The sequence below is a fragment of the Coptis chinensis genome, chromosome 7 (genome assembly GCF_015680905.1).
Source record: "Coptis chinensis isolate HL-2020 chromosome 7, ASM1568090v1, whole genome shotgun sequence".
NCBI classification, from domain to species: domain Eukaryota; kingdom Viridiplantae; phylum Streptophyta; class Magnoliopsida; order Ranunculales; family Ranunculaceae; genus Coptis; species Coptis chinensis.
In genome coordinates this window covers 3376838-3395439 of record NC_141462.1, presented here as the reverse complement: position 1 = coordinate 3395439, position 18602 = coordinate 3376838, and the positions used below count along the sequence as shown (strand labels likewise).

The following is an 18602-nucleotide window of genomic DNA, read 5'->3' as shown; positions in this document are numbered from 1 at the left end:
GCAAATTGGCACGCGCGTTGCGCTTGCGAAGCTAACAAAATACAACAACAAAAATAAATATTTCAATATACTTTAACATGATTATAGAAATTTTAAAACCGCACACAAATTAAGGAGAAAAAAGAACATTATATCCGAACAAAACCAACTGAATACAGGAATTAAAATTTATAGATTTTTTTTTTTTAATAAAAGCAAAAACGTAGCAGGTTAGGTCTAGAAACAATTGCAAGAAGAATACGTTCTTAAAAACTCTAAGGAACGAAATGTAAGCCAAACAAATGTTATTACATAAGCAAAACAGATAGCGAGAATGTCTAATTCTTAGTTCTTACTTCAGTTGCAGGAACATTGAATTTGCAAAAAAGTGAACGCTGAAACATATTGTAAATTGAAGCATAAAAAATCAGCATGAGTCACAATGAGGAACTGCATGTGGGCTATCTTCATCTTGAGCCTGAACACTTCATATATGTTGTCCATTTGCATTGTACACTTAAATGTTTGGTGACATGTCTAGTCTTCAAATCAAGCACGTTCTATCTTGGTGCATTCCTTAGCATGGTTGCATGTAAAAGTAATTCTTTTGAATTTAGACTCAACATTGATCAATAGCTCATTCTTGTATAGTCTTCAATTGAGGGTGCTTGGCGTTTAAGTGATGTTGCTGATAGAAAAGTGGTCTGGATGAAAAACTTTTCTTCTGTGTGCAATGTTAACATGTATATTAAACAAAATTTGTCTGTAGAATCAAATTCCATTTTTTAAAAAACAACACCATGGTCTTTGATATCTGTAAAATTTACCAACTCAATATCGGTAGCAAAAAGAATGCAAAAGGCGGTAAAAATAATTAAATAAATAAAATATAACGCTAATAAGACATCCCATACAACAAAAGAAGAACTATTAAATACCGTGATCGTTTTTATTCAGGGGACATCATGCTAGCAAAAAGCACGGAATCTGAGACACTCAATGTTTGAGATATGATAAAGCGTTGAGATATGTTCTTCGAGCATTCCGCATACATATGTTATAACACCCCGTGTTTTAGTTCTCTTATTTTCATAATAATAATAATAATGAATAATATATAAAATAATATAGGATAACTATCGAGTTAAGGATAAGAGTCCCAGTAACTAATAGATAAGGGTTGTCCTTGTTTTTGGTGAGTTTTTTCTCCGTAGAGTTTTAAGGAAAAAACACAGTGAGGTTTTAGAAAAAGAAAATGGGAGTTTTTGCGACATTGAGAAAAGGAAGTTTTTCTCGGTAGGCTGGTTGATAGTCGGGGCGCTAAAGGTGAGTAGCTATTTTGATATTTCACGGAGTTATAGTTTTAAATTATATCGGTCCTCTTGGTCTAATGTTTATTTTTTTTTTTTTATCTTTATTTTATTATATTGTTTTTATTCGACGCCGAAAGTGGTTAAAACTCTTTGGAGCTTTGTTCATGGAGGCGCCCATATGAATCCTACGGCCATTATATTATGTTGTTGGGTTTTGGGGTATTTTGTTGGTTGAAATTGGTTGATGGATGTGGGGGAGGTAGGATTGGGGCTATTTGGAGCTTGAGAAGGCTTTAATTTGGCCGAGCGCCATTCTTGTGAATCTTGGGGTGGGGCGATTTTGTAGTTTGAAATGTTTATGATGTTGTTTTTGGGTTGGATTTACGTTTGGTTGAGTGGGGGCTTGGCAGAGGTGCTGTTGAAGCTTGGGTGACCATTAATGGTGGCCGAAAATTGTAGATCTAGGTTGAGAAGAGTTTTGATTTACTAATATTTGTTGTTTTCGTTTTCATTAAAGTTGTATGGGTTGGTATGGGGATCGAAACCGTGGGGTCAAAATGGGTGGTCGATCGGAATTGGTGGTGGCCAGTTTTGGTGGTGGCTGTTGGAGAAGATGACACTGTTCATCTTAGTTGGGCCTTGGGCCTTGGTTGGTTTTGTTTTGGGCCGGCTATTTTGTTTGGTTGGGCCGGTTTGTTTTGTTTTGATTGGGCCCGATTAGGTTCTAAATTGTTGGGCCACTTCTAATATTTGTTTTGTTGGGCCAGTTTCATTTGTTTTGATTGGGCCGGTTTCAGGTTTTAATTTTGGGCAATCCAATTATGTTTTGGGCCAGTTCAGTATAAGTTTTTGGGTCAGTTTCTAATATTGCTTGGGGCCAGTCCATTGGACTTAATATAGATCTAATTGGGTCTTTCAACATTTAAACTTTCGGGTTTTAAGGTTTGGGCTTGGCCAGTTGGGTCCGAACCATGACCTTAGTCACGAGCCCATGAGCCATGCATTTTGACCTTAGCCATGAACCATGGCTATGACCTTGAACCTGTTGAATATAGAAACGACAGTTTGACTTTGACAATGAGGTGTTGACTTTGACCCGTTGACTGTTGACCAGGGTTGACTTTGACCCTTTGACCCAATTTGACTTTTTAACTCGGATTATGATTTGGGCTATTAGGATAGGTCTAGGGCTTTTTGCATGCTTGGTTTTAAGCTAAGACCTTTATATATACGTGTGTATGTGTATTAACTACTATGTGTTTTTGTGGTATTTTATGATATGCAACGTTATGACACTAAGACATCCCTGAAATTAATAACGCGTAAATCGAAAATACAGGAATCAAGATACTCATTTGTTCTCTGAAATGATATATAAAATAAAGTTCAATAATGCGTAAATAAATTTACCGCACTCTTTTAGAACTCTCCACGCCTCAAGTTTTGGAATTGAGTTTTATGACTGTTGATGTCATATGTTAGGTGGACATTTATTGAATGTGCCATAAATGGCCCGTTAGCGTTATCTATGGGTATTCATTGAATGTGTCATGAATGACGGGGTATTCATTGAATGTGCCATGAATGACCCGGATTGTTTTGGATTCGCCCTAGAGAGGAACTAAGGTATTAAGCCCATGGGTTAGTTGTATTCTTTGATTATGCGAGTGTTTGGGGTTGACTTTTGAATACCTAATATAATATCTACATATGTTATATAGAAATTATAACTTTCTTTTGCAGGAGGGTAGGACTTAATAACATTTTGTGCAGGGACGCGGTCCTACCCTTATACAGCAGTGGATATCGGTAAGTTTTAAATTCAAGTATTTAGAGATTAAAACGAGTTATTAAAATGAGTTAAGATAATGGAAGTTTTGCATGGGAAGAACTATGCCGGTTGAGATGACGGAACTACCTGTCTTCCAAGCTGAGAATGATTAGGTTTTGATAGAGTTAAAGTGTTAGTTGGATAAGAAAAGTTTTGAAATGGTTTTACGTGGTTAGTCTACTCATACCAGCAAATTCAATTTTGCTGACCCATGTTTGCTTTGTTTTGGCAACGTGGGTATGTTCTTGGGAACATAGGTGGAAGGCAGTGGAACCGCGGCGTGTGATTTGGATTTGATCTGGAGCAGTCCGGGAGTTTATTTTTATTAGGTCCGATCTTTTGGAAGTATGTAATAACGTAGGTTACATTTTTATATGACATGAGAATACGATGTTGGAAATTGTTATTCTTAAAGTTTGTTTATGTTTGTATTGGGATGGAAGAAAGTTTTTAATAAAGTGATAGTTGAGGAATTTGGAGATTTTTGTTGTTAAGTTGATCTTGTTGTGATGTGGGTTTTAGGTTTTGACATGTGTTGTATCCCCCCGTCATAGCCTGGGTTTTTAGACAATTGAACCAAGTGATGTTTGAGATATTTATATTTCAAATATTCATTTTTTTTTAATTGTTTAGAAAATCGGGATGTGACATTTTTGGTATCAGAGCTTAGGTTAGCCTAGATAGTGAAGGTCTAGGTGATCCTCGGATTGTGGTGAATGGGTAGTAGGAGTGTTTCTTTGTGATATTTGGTTTGGCTTGTTGTTTTGTGTGTACTTTTATAGTGGAATGTTGGGATATGATTAGGAAAATAAAATGCTTGTTTTAACGGTTAATTTCTTATGAAATTTATAATCGAATTTTTTTGCATGTTATAGTGTTGTTTTCCTAACGGAGTTTTCTATTTTTAAGTAAGTATTGACTAAAGAAGAAATAGTTATTTTAAAATTTCATATTGGAGTAAATTGGAATTATCCAAGGAATAAAGAAACCCTTTTGATAAAGGTTGGATTTGAAATATTTGATATTGTCCAAGTTATGTATATCGTTGGTGTGTGATCCAATATACATAACATCTCTCGGTATGCATCGTTGGAGTTTGATCCAGTGTATACATGTACATCGTTGGTGTGTGATCCAGTGTGCATACCACACATCGTTGGTGTTTGATCCTATGTGATGGTAGAGAGTTAGTATGCATCGTTGGTGTGTGAACCAGTGTATACTTGCATATCGTTGGTGTGTGAGCCAGTGTGCATGCCTCACATTGTAGGTGTTTGATCCTATGTGATGGTAGACATAGTGTAGGCCGTTGATAATATGAATCAGTCTATACGTTTTATATTTTATTTTATTTTTCGAACATGTGGTGTTTGTGAGACACTGAGAGAAATGTTGATATATGTGTAAACACTAAGGTGGTGGATGAAACATATGAGTTTTTAAACAAATAGTTTTGACAGGGAATATCGTTAAAAAGGAAATTATAATATGTATTTTTTTTAAACACCTTGGATTAGTTGGGAAATACTAAGAGTGGAACTAACTGCCTCGGTGTGAGAGGAACTACATTGCCTTCTTAGTATGATTTAACTTGAAGAATATGGGTTTTGCTAAACTGTGAAAGAATGAATTTAATTAAGTGTTGGTAATTGAATAAACTAATTATGTTTATTTCTTTTGAGTTGTGTATGCTAGCGTATACACATATTTCTTGGGTTCAATATGTATATAGACACATTTTTTAAAGTATGTGATTTCCATATTAGTATGTCTATCTATATGATATTGTATATGTGTATTCCTTTTAAGGTGTGTATACTTGCGTATACACGTGTGTCTCATTTTTATTGGTTGACGTATTGTTGTTTGATTAATCTACACTCTACCTTGAATCTCGGGACGAGATCCTTTTAAGGTGTGTATATTATAACACCCCGTGTTTTAGTTCTCTTATTTTCATAATAATAATAATAATGAATAATATATAAAATAATATAGGATAACTATCAGTTAAGGATAAGAGTCCCGTAACTAATAGATAAGGGTTGTCCTTGTTTTTCGGTGAGTTTTCTCACGTAGAGTTTTGGGAAAAAACACAGCGAGGGTTTTAGAAAAAGAAAATGGGAGTTTTCTTGTGTGAGAAAAGGAAGTTTTCGGTAGGCGGGTTGATAGATAGGGAGCGCTAAAGGTGAGTAGCTATTTTGCTATTTCACCGGAGTTATAGTTTTCGTATATCGGTATACTGGTCTAATGTTTCTGTTTTTTTTATACTGTTTATTATATTGTTTTTATTCGACGTCGAGTGGTTAAAACTCTTTGGAGCTTTGTTCATGGAGGCGCCAGCCCATGAATCCTACGGCCATTATATTATGTTGTTGGGTTTTGGGGTATTTTGTTGGTTGAAATTGGTTGATGGATGTCGGGAGGTAGGATTGGGAACTGTTGGAGCTTGAGAAGGCTTTAATGGCGCCGAACGCCATTACTGTGATACTGGGGTGGGGCGATTTTGTAGTTTGAAATGTTTATGATGTTGTTTTTAGGTTGGATTTACGTTTGGTTGAGTGGGGGCTTGACAGAGGTGCTGTTGAAGCTTGGGTGACCATTAATGGTGGCCGAAAATTGTAGATCTAGGTTGAGAAGAGTTTTGATTTACTAATATTTGTTGTTTTCGTTTTCATTAAAGTTGTATGGGTTGGTATGGGGATCGAAACCGTGGGGTCAAAATGGGTGGTCGATCGGAATTGGTGGTGGCCGGTTTTGGTGGTGGCATTTGTTTGGAAGATGACCTTGTTCATCTTAGTTGGGGCCTTGGGCCTTGGTTGGTTTTGTTTTGGGCCGACTATTTTGTTTGGTTGGGCGGTTTGTTTTGTTTTGATTGGGCCCGATTAGGTTCTAAATTGTTGGGCCCTCCTAATATTTGTTTTGTTGGGCGGTTTCATTTGTTTTGATTGGGCGGTTTGGGTTAATTTTCGGGCGAATCCAATTATGTTTTGGGCGGAGTTCGAAGATATAAGTTTTGGGCGGTTTTAATATTGTTTGGGGCGAGTCCATTGGACTTAATATAGATCTAATTGGGTCTTTCAACATTTAAACTTCGGGTTTTAAGGTTTGGGCTTGGGTTAGGTCCGAACCATGACCTTTAGTCATGAGCCCATGAGCCATGCATTTTGACCTTAGCCGTGAACCATGGCTATGACCACTGAAACATTGAATATAAAGCGGCAGTTTGACTTTGACAATGAGGTGTTGACTTTGACCAGAGTTGACTGTTGACCAGGGTTGACTTTGACCCGTTGACCCAATTTGACTTTTTAACTCGGATTATGATTTGGGCTATTAGGATAGGTCTAGGGCTTTTTGCATGCTTGACTTTAAGCTAAGACCTTTATATATACATGTGTATGTGTATTAACTACTATATGTTTTTGTGGTATTTTATGTTATGCAACGTTATGACACTAAGACATCCCTGAAATTAATAACGCGTAAATCAAAAATCTGAGGAATCAAGATACTCATTCGTTCTACGAAATGATATATAAAATAAAGTTCAATAATCGTAAATAAATTTACGCGACTCTTTTAGAACTCTCCGCCTCAAGTTTTGGAATTGAGTTTTATATTTGTTGATGTCATATGTTAGGTGGGCATTTATTGAATGTGCCATAAATGGCCCGTTAAGCGTTATCTATGGGTATTCATTGAATGTGCCATGAATAACCCGGTATTCATTGAATGTGCCATGAATGACCCGGATTGTTTGATTTGCCCTAGAGAGGAACTAAGGTATTAAGCCTTGGGTTAGTTGTATTCTTTGATTATGCGAGTGTTTGGGGTTGACTTTTGAATACCTAATATAATATCTACATATGTTATATAGAAATTATAACTTTCTTTTGCAGGAGGGTAGGACTTAATAACATTTTGTGCGGGGACGCCGGTCCTACCCTTATCTGGTGATGGATATCGGTAAGTTTTAAATTCAAGTATTTAGAGATTAAAGCGAAGTTATTAAAATGAGTTAAGATAATGGAAGTTTTCGTGGGAAGAACTATGCGGTTGAGATAGCGGAACTACACATCTTCCAAGTGAGAATGATTAGGTTTTGATAGAGTTAAAGTGTTAGTTGGATAAGAAAAGTTTTGAAATGGTTTTATGTGGTTAGTCTACTCATACCAGCAAATTCAATTTTGCTGACCCATGTTTGCTTTGTTTTGGCAACGTGGGTATGTTCTTGGGAACATAGGTGGAAGCTGATGGAACCGCGGCGTGTGATTTGGATTTGATCTGGAGCAGTCCGGGAGTTTATTTTTATTAGGTCTGATCTTTTGGAAGTATATAATAACGTAGGTTACATTTTTATATGACATGAGAATACGATGTTGGAAATTGTTATTCTTAAAGTTTGTTTATGTTTGTATTGGGATGGAAGAAAGTTTTTAATAAAGTGATAGTTGAGGAATTTGGAGATTTTTGTTGTTAAGTTGATCTTGTTGTGATGTGGGTTTTAGGTTTTGACATGTGTTGTATCCCCCGTCATAGCCTGGGTTTTTAGACAATTGAACCAAGTGATGTTTGAGATATTTATATTTCAAATATTCATTTTTTTTAATTGTTTAGAAAATCGGGCTGTGACATATGTTTTATCAGCAAAAAACACATTGAGCAAATAAAAAGAGTACCTACTCACATCAATTTGAGATAGAGAAAAGTCCTTACAATGTTAAGAGTTCGTTTCCAAAGCATGCATATGGATGTTTAAGCCAATTTCTGATAACTCTGTACACATTTTTTTCAAGTAAATTGGGCACACCTGTTGCGCATGCATCACTGAAAAAGTCATTATTGTTCGATCGATCAGTGAAAATCAAGTGATCTACAGTATATCTTTAACAATAATTGAATGAGATGAGAAATATTTGAAGGTCTGGATAGATAAGAAATTAAGAATCAAATAAACACAGCTAAAAGTGTGTATGCCTTCCCAAAATTGAGTACATCCAACAATGAGCTTCCAAATGCATGACAATTCTCAATAGCAAATGTACTTCTCTTGATGTACTTGTGAACTTAATCGGAGGCTTATATATTCAAAGGGACCTCGTTCTAACTTCAAAAGCCAAAGATATAATAGAAAAATAAGGGCCGGATTACCCATATTGAGCCCACCAAACTATGATTTCGCCAAAGAGCCCTTACATCCTTTCAGCATTGAAGCCACCAACTATACATATGTTACCTACGGTTGAGCATTTTTGTAACATAGGCCAGAGGCAATTTGACAAACCAGAAGTTTATATTACCACTTCATCTCTCCACATTGACAAACTACACACCAGTTCGTAAATGCTGTACTTATGTTCTCATAAGAAGTATATACTTTTTAACAAATTATAGAGTAGAACTTTATAATGAGAGCATGGAATTATATATATACTATATAATTGCTATTATATAGAATAGTAGTGGCTATGAACTATAGTCATATAGTGTCTAATAGTTATATTGCATCCGATATCATTTATTAATTATATAAATGCTAACTATAGTGACAAACTACAATTTCCATAAGAATGGCCACTCCACCGGTGGGCCTTCAATAAAATGATAGCTCTTCTTTGGGACACTATCCAGTTTGAACTGCCCCCTGCATTACCGTCCATGCCTTAGTTGAAGCACCGCAAACTTCGTAAACCATTACAAGTAAAACAAAGACAAACACGGTTGATAATCCTTTGATGCAAAAGCTTAAAAACTAAAGTCTCGGTGCTAATGGAATCAAATTATAAAAGCATAAAGGAAGCAAACTCCTTAGGTCAGCCACCGGACCACATACTATGAAGGGGCAACATCAAGTATGTTTCTACAAATAGGACTAAAGTAGTAGAAAATGAAAACATACTAACTTGGTAATGCAGGTATACGACTCTTGTACATCCCATTTTGAACCCACAAAGTTATCTCGTACTAATGCGGTCATTTCGAATTATTATAGATTTGGACTAACCACAAAGAGACCTTATAATCAACTTTTTCCTGCACCCTTCCGGTTATTTCTTCTTTGAATTCCATGCCAAGTCTCGGTTCGGTTAGTTGTATAAGAAAAGTATTGGCTAGATCTTTGGAAGTATTTTAACAAAGGCCTTGTTGTCGGAGCGATAAGCATAACCTTCAGTAAGACTATATTGCCTTTTTCGAAGTTCAATTTGTATTGGTTATTCTATATGTAAAGATAACTATGTTTCTTTGTTGCTTGATAAGAATCACAAGATTTAACCGCTAGTAATCGTAGATCGTCATTTCAATCTCGGATAAATGAACCGATTGGTACATGCAAATTCTTGAGAACCGAACTTTGCGAGAGGAACGGATACAATCTTGGATGAGCTTGTTGAAATGAGTCGGGGCCGATGGGAAGGCTGCCTTGCAATCGAGATATACACCCGACATGGTGAGTCTTATTGATAGACTACATCCGATTTCTCTCCTCCATCGGGAGTCGCCGAGCAGGTGGAGTTTCGGATGATCCAGTTTCTTAATTCCACCGTCCTTGGTTGGCTCGCAAAGATGAGAATAGAGAACCTATCATCACTCCCACCAAGTGAGAGCAATGGGTTTTCGTGACTCGAGTCACACGTTCTACCTAACTCGGCTAATGACCGAGATGGGCCAAATCCTTTACCACATGGAGATCTGCTTTCCAAGACCAGGCAAGGCTTGACGAGGAAAATATTCGGTAAAAGCGAGGTTCTGGTTTGTCACCACAATGGGGATCATTAAACCGAGGCTGAAATCTCTTGTCATGAAGCCAGTACTCATGACCATCTTCATGAAGTAAATGTTGGAAGATCTTCCTCGATATGCTCATCTTCCATTGGTATCTTCACTCACGCGGTGCCAATCAAGTGTCTTGTTACGGGGCTCATAGGATTCAGTCCAATAATGTCACATAAGATCTGTATAGATGATTCTTCCATGACAGTACTACAACATTCGTTAAGAACGGGTTGGCAGGTAAAGAGGCTCAATGATACCGCACATCTGAGGCTTCTCTAATCAGGCATCTTGGCCACAAACAGTTGGATGGCGTCAAATAGGCTGTAATCAACTGGTTGAGTAGAGTGTTCCGGGACAAAAGAACACGTTGCAATATGCAGCTGAGCAAAAATCAAACAAAACCAACAAAGCACTAAAGTAACGAAATTATGTGTGATAAGCACATCCGTTAACTATGAAATTTTTTTCTAAAGAATGCATCGAAACATTTTGGGTCCTTTAATATATTGTTCAAGTACAAAGGCATCCAATTTGACTTCAAGCACTTCAGTTGCAAGTTTACTATATAACAAAATTTATGGGATTTGTGCAAGTGATAAGCATATGATTTCTTCTGCAAGTGAAGCATACATCTAGACTGCTTTTTTCAGTTGTAGGAAAAGGAAAACATCATTACATAGTTCAAAATACAGCCAACACAAACCTTGAGTCTGCTAAAGACCTCACCAAGCAAAAAGAACAAACAGCTATTAACCCAAACAAAAGACTTATCAGATTCACCACAATGCAATCGTGTGAGCATGTCATTAAGGGTTTTTAACAGGAGATAACTCTAAGACCAATAAACCTATCTAAAACTACTGTAACCAGCTTTAACAATGGCCATGGAAGTGTAATGAACTTGACCGAGGTTCAAAAGTCAGTTAATGTGGCTGCATTGCATTTAATCCGATAGGTTGTACACTTGTACCTCTCGAACCTTTTCCCAGCTAATGGCCTCTCTAACCGCTTGAATCTTTGTTTTGCATTTGTAAGAGTCCTAGCCAATTGAACCTGCAGCTGTAATGATAACCACAATTCATCATAAAAGAACTATCTGAATCTTCTTTCCCATCTCCCTACAACCCTCACAATTAAATTTCAACCATCTACACAGCGCAAGGCCCGAGTTGAGTGATTTCCAGAATTTGCTATTTGTGTTTGGATGTGAGAATAGTTGTGTATATACTCCACCAGGCATTTCGAGATAATTTACTTTGATCTCCAATATCTACTCTAAATGTTTCCCCTCTCCAGACATACCAAAGGGTGGAAAACGTTGTTGTCAACAGGACAATTCATCTTCCGTCGACACAGAAAAGGCCGAGCTGATAACTCCATACAACTTTTTCTAAAAGGGCAAGACTCATCATATTAGGGCAAAATTTTATCCCAATTTTAGAAACTAACAAAAAGTCATCAAGATATTTCATGCTTCTTAAAAAAAAAATCATAAATCTTCAAATAATGATTAGAGGCCAGTAGAACGAAACTAACCTTCCTGCCAAAGTAGCGAAATAGTTGCAGATACTCGAATGAGTAATTTCCAATCTATGAAATTTTTGAATAGGTTAAATGAAATATCTTACCTTTTGAAATAGAGATATTATTAGGGCCGCATTGTTCTTTCTTTCTTTTTGTTTTGTTTGGTCATTTACCTTTAAAGAAAGCCGAATGAGAGATTTGAGAGAGAGAAAGCGCCGTAAGAAGAGAAGGCTGTTGATCCCAAGTATTTCAAGAGAGGCAAGAGATAATACGATTTTTTTTTACCTGTTTGTAAAAAAAGATGGGATACGTAGAGATTGAGAGGGAGACGAAAAGGGAAAGGATTAGTGTATTTATGGTAATTTAAGTCTTAATTTATGACTAATAAATATAGGCGTACAATTCATAATTCATATAGTCATATAGTGTGTGCATTTGGTTTTCAACCTGAATTTACACAAAACTCCTTTGTGATGGTGTTATAACTTAAGGGTATAAATGGAAATAAAAGTTGAAATGACAGAATAGTCCTTTTTAAAGGCATTGAATATTTTATTTTAATATCTAATCAAGGGTATTTAGTGGTAGATAAAAGGTTGGTCTAATTTAAAAGGTCAGGTTAATTATGGTGTACTTTACTAATAGAGATAGATTAAATTAGGGCTGTCAATGGGTCGGATCTGAACATGACACACCTAGGTCCAGACCCGACCCATAACATATATGAATTTTCGAGTTCAAACCCGGTCTAGGTCCTACTGGACAAGTTCGGATTTGAGGCCAGACCTAGGTCCGTTACCATAAACAGCGCGACTTCAAAGGTTCAACCATAATCAAAGTCAGTTACATTTTTGTAAAAAAAGAAAAAGAAAAGCACATAACCAGAACAATAGCTGCAAGCGAAGCTCATCATTGTAATAGTTGCAATCAAAGTTTATGCTTTCTTTAAACTTGTCTAAGCTACGTTTGAAAATGCTGGTAATGCAAATGCATGTTTATGTCTTATTCAAAAGATACACAACAAGGTTTTGTAAATGATAGGGAATATGATACCTATGTTAGGTGTGTGCGTGAACTTCTGAGAGAGGAGAATAAGTTGGAGTGTTGAGAGAGTAAACTTTTCTTTATTAAACGTTACACTCAAGTGTGATCCAGTTGTCTTTTTTCAACTATCTTGTTTTTGTGTTTCAACTTTCAACTAATATTACCAATTCAATTTCGCAAGTTGAAGTGTTGGGTGTCTTCCTTTGTTGTTTAATATCTCTTTATTTTTCTAAATGGCTGATTCTCTAATTTCCATTGTGTTGGAGCAATTGGCCTCGTTTGTCCAGCAAGAGGTGGAACTTGTCGTAAGTGTTCGCGAAGAAGTTGCAAAGCTGATTAACACACTCAAGATGGTGCAAGCTGTGCTCTACGATGCGGAGGAGAAACAATTTAAGGAGCAAGCAGTGAAGGTTTGGTTGGAGGAGCTCAAAAACATTGCCTATGCTGCTGACGATGTTTTGGATGAATGGCATACTAGAACTCTCATCACGCAAAACCAGGGACCTGATGTCCAAGTCAATCGTTGCACCCGCAATCAGGTTCTTTCTTATTTGCTCTCTCCTTGCTTTTGTTTTAAATCAGTTGTTGTACACCACGACATTGGTAAGAGGATAAAAGAAATACGACAAGGCCTAGATGTGATTGCCCGCAATAAGGACCAACACAATCTCATTGGCACTACCCACCGTGAGGAACCTAGACAGCTAACTAGCTCTCTAGTTGATGTATCCGAGATATATGGTCGTGATCATGATAAAGAAATTATATTGAATAGATTGTTAGATGAAAGTAGCCGTCAAGAAATACCCGTTCAAGTCATCTCCATAGTTGGAACTGGTGGTTTTGGTAAGACAACACTTGCCAAACTAGTCCTTGAAGAAAACAAAGTGATGGCTTTCGAGAAGAGGATGTGGGTGTGTGTCTCCGAGCCATTTGATCTTATAAGGGTTGCCAAGGAGATCACTGAACAAGCTGGAGAAAAGGTCCCAAATGTCTTTGGGTGGGACACTCTGCATAAGTCTCTGCGCGATTCAGTCAAGGGAAAACGGTTTCTTCTAGTGCTGGACGATGTTTGGACAGAAGATGCCAAAAACTGGAACCCGTTGAAAATTTCTCTAGACGATGGTGCTGTAGGAAGTAAAATTTTGGTCACCACGCGTAATGAAAAAGTTGCAGACATGATGGGATCTACATATAAACATAGGTTGGGAGAATTGTCTGAGGATGACTGTTGGTCGTTATTTAGTCGTATTGCTTTCCAGGGAAGAGAAGAAGATCTTAGCAAGTTTGAGGGAATTGGTAAGAAACTTGCAAAGAAATGCAAGGGTGTCCCTCTTGCTACCAAGACTTTAGCAAGTCTTATGCGCCATAAGAAAACAAAAACGGATTGGAACAATGTTTTGACAAGTGAAACATGGGATATGGAACATATTGAAAATGATATTTTACCTTCTCTTTTCATGAGTTATAACCCTTTGCCCTCAAGTTTGAAGCATTGTTTCATGTATTGTGCGATTTTTCCTAAAGATACGGAAATCTCGAAAGATGAGGTGGTGAAGTTATGGATGGCACAAGGTTTTCTCGGCTCAGAAGGAAGCAAAGATCTTGAAAAAATTGGAAATGAATATTATGATGATCTCGCTATGCGCTCATTTTTTCAGGATTTCAGAAGTGATTCGGAAGGCAACATCACACACTGTAAGATGCATGATCTTGTTCATGATTTTGCCCAATTTCTCTCAAAGAGTGAATGTTGCATTCTGGAGACAAATGACACAAAATTTGATGAAAGCAAAGTTCGTCATTTAGCTACTACGGGAAATATGGAGATTTCCGCGATGATATGCAAGGTGAAGAACTTGCGAACCTTGTTAACAACCGAACAAATATATACGGTTCCTGTTGAGCTATATCAGGAATTAACATGTCTTAGGGCACTGGATTTAGGTGGTAGTGACATCGACAAACTACCAAATGAAGTCGGAAGATTACTGCATCTAAGATACCTTAATTTATGGGGTACCAATTTGTCAGAGTTGCCCGAGACTATATGCAATCTGTACAATTTGCAAACTTTGGAACTCTCTCAGTGCAAAAAGATCCAGAAACTACCTAGCGGTATTGGAAAGTTAACTAATTTGAGACACCTTAGTATTGGAGGAACTGATGCTCTGGGTTACTTGCCACAAGGGATTGGGAGTTTGCGTTTCCTTCGAACATTAAGTAAGTTCATTGTGCGTGGTTCAAGCATGGGATGCAATCTAGGAGAACTTAAGCTTCTCACTTTTCTTCAAGGGAATTTGAAGATTGAAGGATTGGAACGAGTGGTAGAAATGAATGAGGCTGCTGAAGCAGAACTGAGGAAGAAGAACCGCCTTCGTGGACTAACTCTAAATTTTGGAGACTTAGAACGAGCGGATGTGGAAAAGATGAAAGGTGTTCTCAAAAACCTTCATCCTCATGAAAATTTGGAAGAATTGGAAATAATGGGGTATCCTGGCCTCCAGTTTCCTAGTTGGATCACAAGCGGGTCGAATCTAGTCAGTTTAAAACTTCACAGATGTGGAACATTTACAGAATTGCCTGCTGCTATGGGGAAGATGGAATGCCTTGAAAAGCTAGAAATAGTCAGAATGGGTTCGGTGAGACACATTGGTCGTGAGTTCTATGGGGTTGGCATTGGTGGCAGCAGTAGTTTTGTAGCATTCCCAAAGCTGAAGTCACTTTTATTTCGTGATATGGTTGAATGGGATGACTGGGATCTTCCAATTTCTAAGGATATTAATGTCATGCCACAGCTGTTAGAGCTCCGTCTGGAAGATTGTTCAAAGTTGAGGAAACTACCTGCTCTCGGAAGACTACAATCCCTCGAACTTCTTACCATCAACACTCTGAATGCAGTGAAACGAATTGGAAGTGAGTTTTGTGGAGTCGACAGCATTGATAGCAGTAGCTCTGGTGGTGAGGTGATAACAGCAGCATTTCCAAAGTTGAAGAAACTTTTCTTTAGTAATATGAAGGAGTGGGAAGAGTGGGAGCTTCCAATTTCAACAACCAGCATGGGGGATACCCCACCGGCAATAATGCCTTGTCTATGCGAGCTTGAATTGTCTTTTTGTCCAGTGTTGAGGGCATTACCAGGTCTTGGAAAGTTAAAATCTCTCGAAAGCCTCACGATAGTTCACACAATGGTTGGTGAATTTTTGGGAATTTCAGATGATGGTGATGTACACAATGGTTGTTTCTCTACAGAAGAAGAAGGTGCAATAAGCAGTGGCGGTGGAGAATCAACACAAGAGGATGTAATCACATTCAGAAATATATTGGGGAATCCTCTGCGAAGTATTGGTTGTCTCTGTTTATCAAAATTGGACACAGAGGTAAAACGAATGGGAGGTCTTCTTGCCTGTTTCGGAAATTCTGAAACAACAGGAGGAGGGTCTGCACAGGTGCAACAAGAAAAAGAAGTAATATTCCCAAGTTTAAAAAATCTGGAAATCACTGTTCTGCCAATGTGGCGGGGGTCGAATTTGCCTTCCCAGAAAGACAGTGTGGTTATTATGCCTCTTCTCCGTCAACTTACCATTCGCTTATGCGATAAATTACAAGTAATACCTCACTACATGTTTTCTCAATCGTTGAAACAACTTGAAATAATGGACTGTCCAGAACTTGGAAGGGCCCAGCCTTGCCTTCCTCCACTCCTTGAGTCCCTCGATTTCGCTGGAAATGTAGGTTTTTTATCAAACTCACTACCTGTATGTGATGTCGAATGCTCCCACAACAACAACAATAGTTACCCATATCTCAAAACTGTTTACATCTTCGCTTCACCGCACTCGTCACTCCCCAAGGGTTTCAACAAACTCAAAGGAATTCAAAGATTGATTCTTCACCGTTGTGACACACTTGATTTCGAGCTCAAGGAGTTGAACCATCTCACCATGCTTCAACATTTGGAAATCAATGACTGTCCTATTCTGAAAGAGCGGTTTGGAGAAGGAAGGGACTGGAGCATCCTTTCCCATGTTCCCAAAATCACCATTGATTACGAGGAGATTACGAAAAGCAACTGAACTCTTTGTGGAGGAGGAGGAGCTCAAAGGAACATCAAAGCCGCAAACAGGTAACAATTTCCGTTTTTTTTTTTTTTTTTTTTTTTTTTTTTTTGGTTATCAAAATTAAATATGCAGGAAACTCAAATAGAATTCGAATTAAATGCTTGACAGCTTGAGTGCATAAGATAAGTTGAAACCCATGTATCATTCGTCAGATACGGACACACATGTCCGTGTCTTTGTAACTTAGTTTCAAATGATAGATGGAAATTGCACTCATTCCAATCACTTGATAGAATACGGCATTCAAGTATGGGTTGATTGCCATTGAACATTTGCACTCATTTTGTTGCTCAGTTGATACTTCTGATGTGATTAACCATTTCTACCATATGGATCATTTAATTTAGGGGCAATAGGTGAGTCTTCGACCCGTTAGATGCTAGTCTGTAGGATAGGGAATACACTTACCTTATAAGCTTTATCAGTTCAAGTTTCCCAAATCTCTGGGTGTTTCATTTTTCTCACTGGTTGTGAGTTTTTGTACAATATAATTGATACTAATTAATGTTCATTTTCAGGGAGCTCAAACACTTCTGGTTTTAAAGCATCAAATGGTTCTCAAAAGAATCAGTCTAATTATCAAACTCCTGCTTCAGCGTTATATGAAGCGAATGAGGACACACCACAAGCAGGAAGTAACTCTTACGGTGTGCATGTTATCTTTTATCAAACTCTTGCTTACATTTTATTTTCTTAGTCTGTTACAATAGATTGAACTGGAGATATGTGATACCCAGGTGAGCGCAGCGCACCATCGGCTTCACATCCTATAGCTATGATGGAGTTTTACATGAAAATGGCTGCGCATGAAGAGCGGAGAAGACAGCCTAAGCAGTCAAAAGAGGAGATGCCTCCCCCTGCATCTCTTCATGGTCAGATTTAATTCTTTTTTATATTCCCCCTTCTCTGGAAAAGTTCGTTTGAATCACATGTCTGCGAGAAGCATATGAGGAATTGCTAGAGGTGTTCTAAGTTCTAACAACTCTTTTGCAAAATATTGAACTTATACTTCTTTTCTTGTGCATTGTAGCCTCTTCAGGGAAGAAGGGACACCATATGGGTGATTATATCCCACTCGAAGAACTTGAGAAATTTATGGCCAACTGCAATGACGTTGCTGCACAGAAGGCTGCTAAGGAGGCTGCAGAGAGATCTAAAATTCAAGCTGACAATGTTGGGCATAAGCTTTTGTCCAAAATGGGCTGGAAAGAAGGTATTACTTATGTTATATAAGACATGTCTGTTCCTACTAAATTACTTGGAGTGTGTTTGATTTGCGTATTTTTTGTGGTAAAAGACACTTACCTCATTAGAAGAAATTAATTTGGTTTTTTTTCAGTGTGGATTTTCTCAAATACCTTGCACCACTAAAGAGAAGAACTCTTTTTTTGTGATGGTGGGGTGTGTGTGCGTCTGTGTACTTATTCTTTTTACATTTTACCAATCTGGAAGTCAAGATTGCCTTTTTTGTTTGTAACCACGATTTGAATATACCATTATAGGTGAGGGTCTGGGGAGTTCGAAGAGCGGTCGTGCCGATCCAGTCATGGCGGGAAATGTGAACAGTATAAGAAGAGAATGATGACATCTATGAACAGTATAAGAAGAGAATGATGCTTGGCTATCGTTACAGACCTAATCCTCTGGTGATAAAAAAAAACTTAAGTTTCACTTGGCTCAACAACAAGCAAGTTATTTCAGATTATTAGTGAAAATGAGAGCCATATGGTTCTCGGCCCTCCTCTTGGTGACCATAAGATCGAACACTTGAAAAATGTTGTCTATTCCAGCCTCCCAGGTAGCATGGACTCACAGAGCACCACTTTCAAGGGATTATCGAGAGGAAACAAATTGAGATGTTTTTGGTTTTAATAACCTAAGCAATCAGGTGCATATATGAATCACAACACATGTTACTACCAATTAAGTAGTCTAATCGACCTAAGTTGCTACGTCACAGTCCACCTAATCCGAAGGCACTAAATGGATAATTGGTCATGGAGCTGTAACCGC

The 18602-nt window shown here is 37.7% G+C and overlaps 2 protein-coding genes and 1 pseudogene across 3 annotated transcripts; all 3 read left to right on the top strand.

Moving 5' to 3' along the window:
* The first annotated feature begins 9035 nt into the window (after positions 1-9035).
* Positions 9036-10623, top strand: LOC147485264 (uncharacterized). The gene is made up of 3 exons (XM_086571317.1): positions 9036-9041; positions 9592-9724; positions 9932-10623. The coding sequence occupies exons 1-3, from the start codon at positions 9036-9038 to the stop codon at positions 10177-10179; spliced, it is 387 nt and encodes a 128-aa protein (XP_086427443.1). The 3' UTR covers positions 10180-10623.
* A 1546-nt stretch (positions 10624-12169) lies between these two features.
* On the top strand, positions 12170-17228 carry LOC147485263 (disease resistance protein RGA2-like). Its single transcript, XM_086569989.1, has 2 exons — positions 12170-16594; positions 17108-17228. The coding sequence occupies exon 1, from the start codon at positions 12702-12704 to the stop codon at positions 16542-16544; it is 3843 nt and encodes a 1280-aa protein (XP_086426115.1). The 5' UTR covers positions 12170-12701; the 3' UTR covers positions 16545-16594; positions 17108-17228.
* Positions 16839-18313, top strand: LOC147485262 (SURP and G-patch domain-containing protein 1-like protein; annotated as a pseudogene). Its single transcript, XR_015201303.1, has 5 exons — positions 16839-16842; positions 17108-17236; positions 17327-17461; positions 17620-17802; positions 18092-18313. The product of XR_015201303.1 is annotated as an SURP and G-patch domain-containing protein 1-like protein (transcript).
* Positions 18314-18602: the final 289 nt, after the last annotated feature.

Excerpts from the sequence above, each read along its gene's own strand:
- LOC147485264 (XM_086571317.1), top strand. Across the intron at positions 9,725-9,931 it reads CCTATCATCACTCCCACCAA|CCAGTACTCATGACCATCTT; the intron begins GTGAGAGCAATG and ends CTTGTCATGAAG.
- LOC147485263 (XM_086569989.1), top strand. The coding sequence starts at position 12,702 with ATGGCTGATTCTCTAATTTCCATTGTGTTGGAGCAATTGGCCTCGTTT.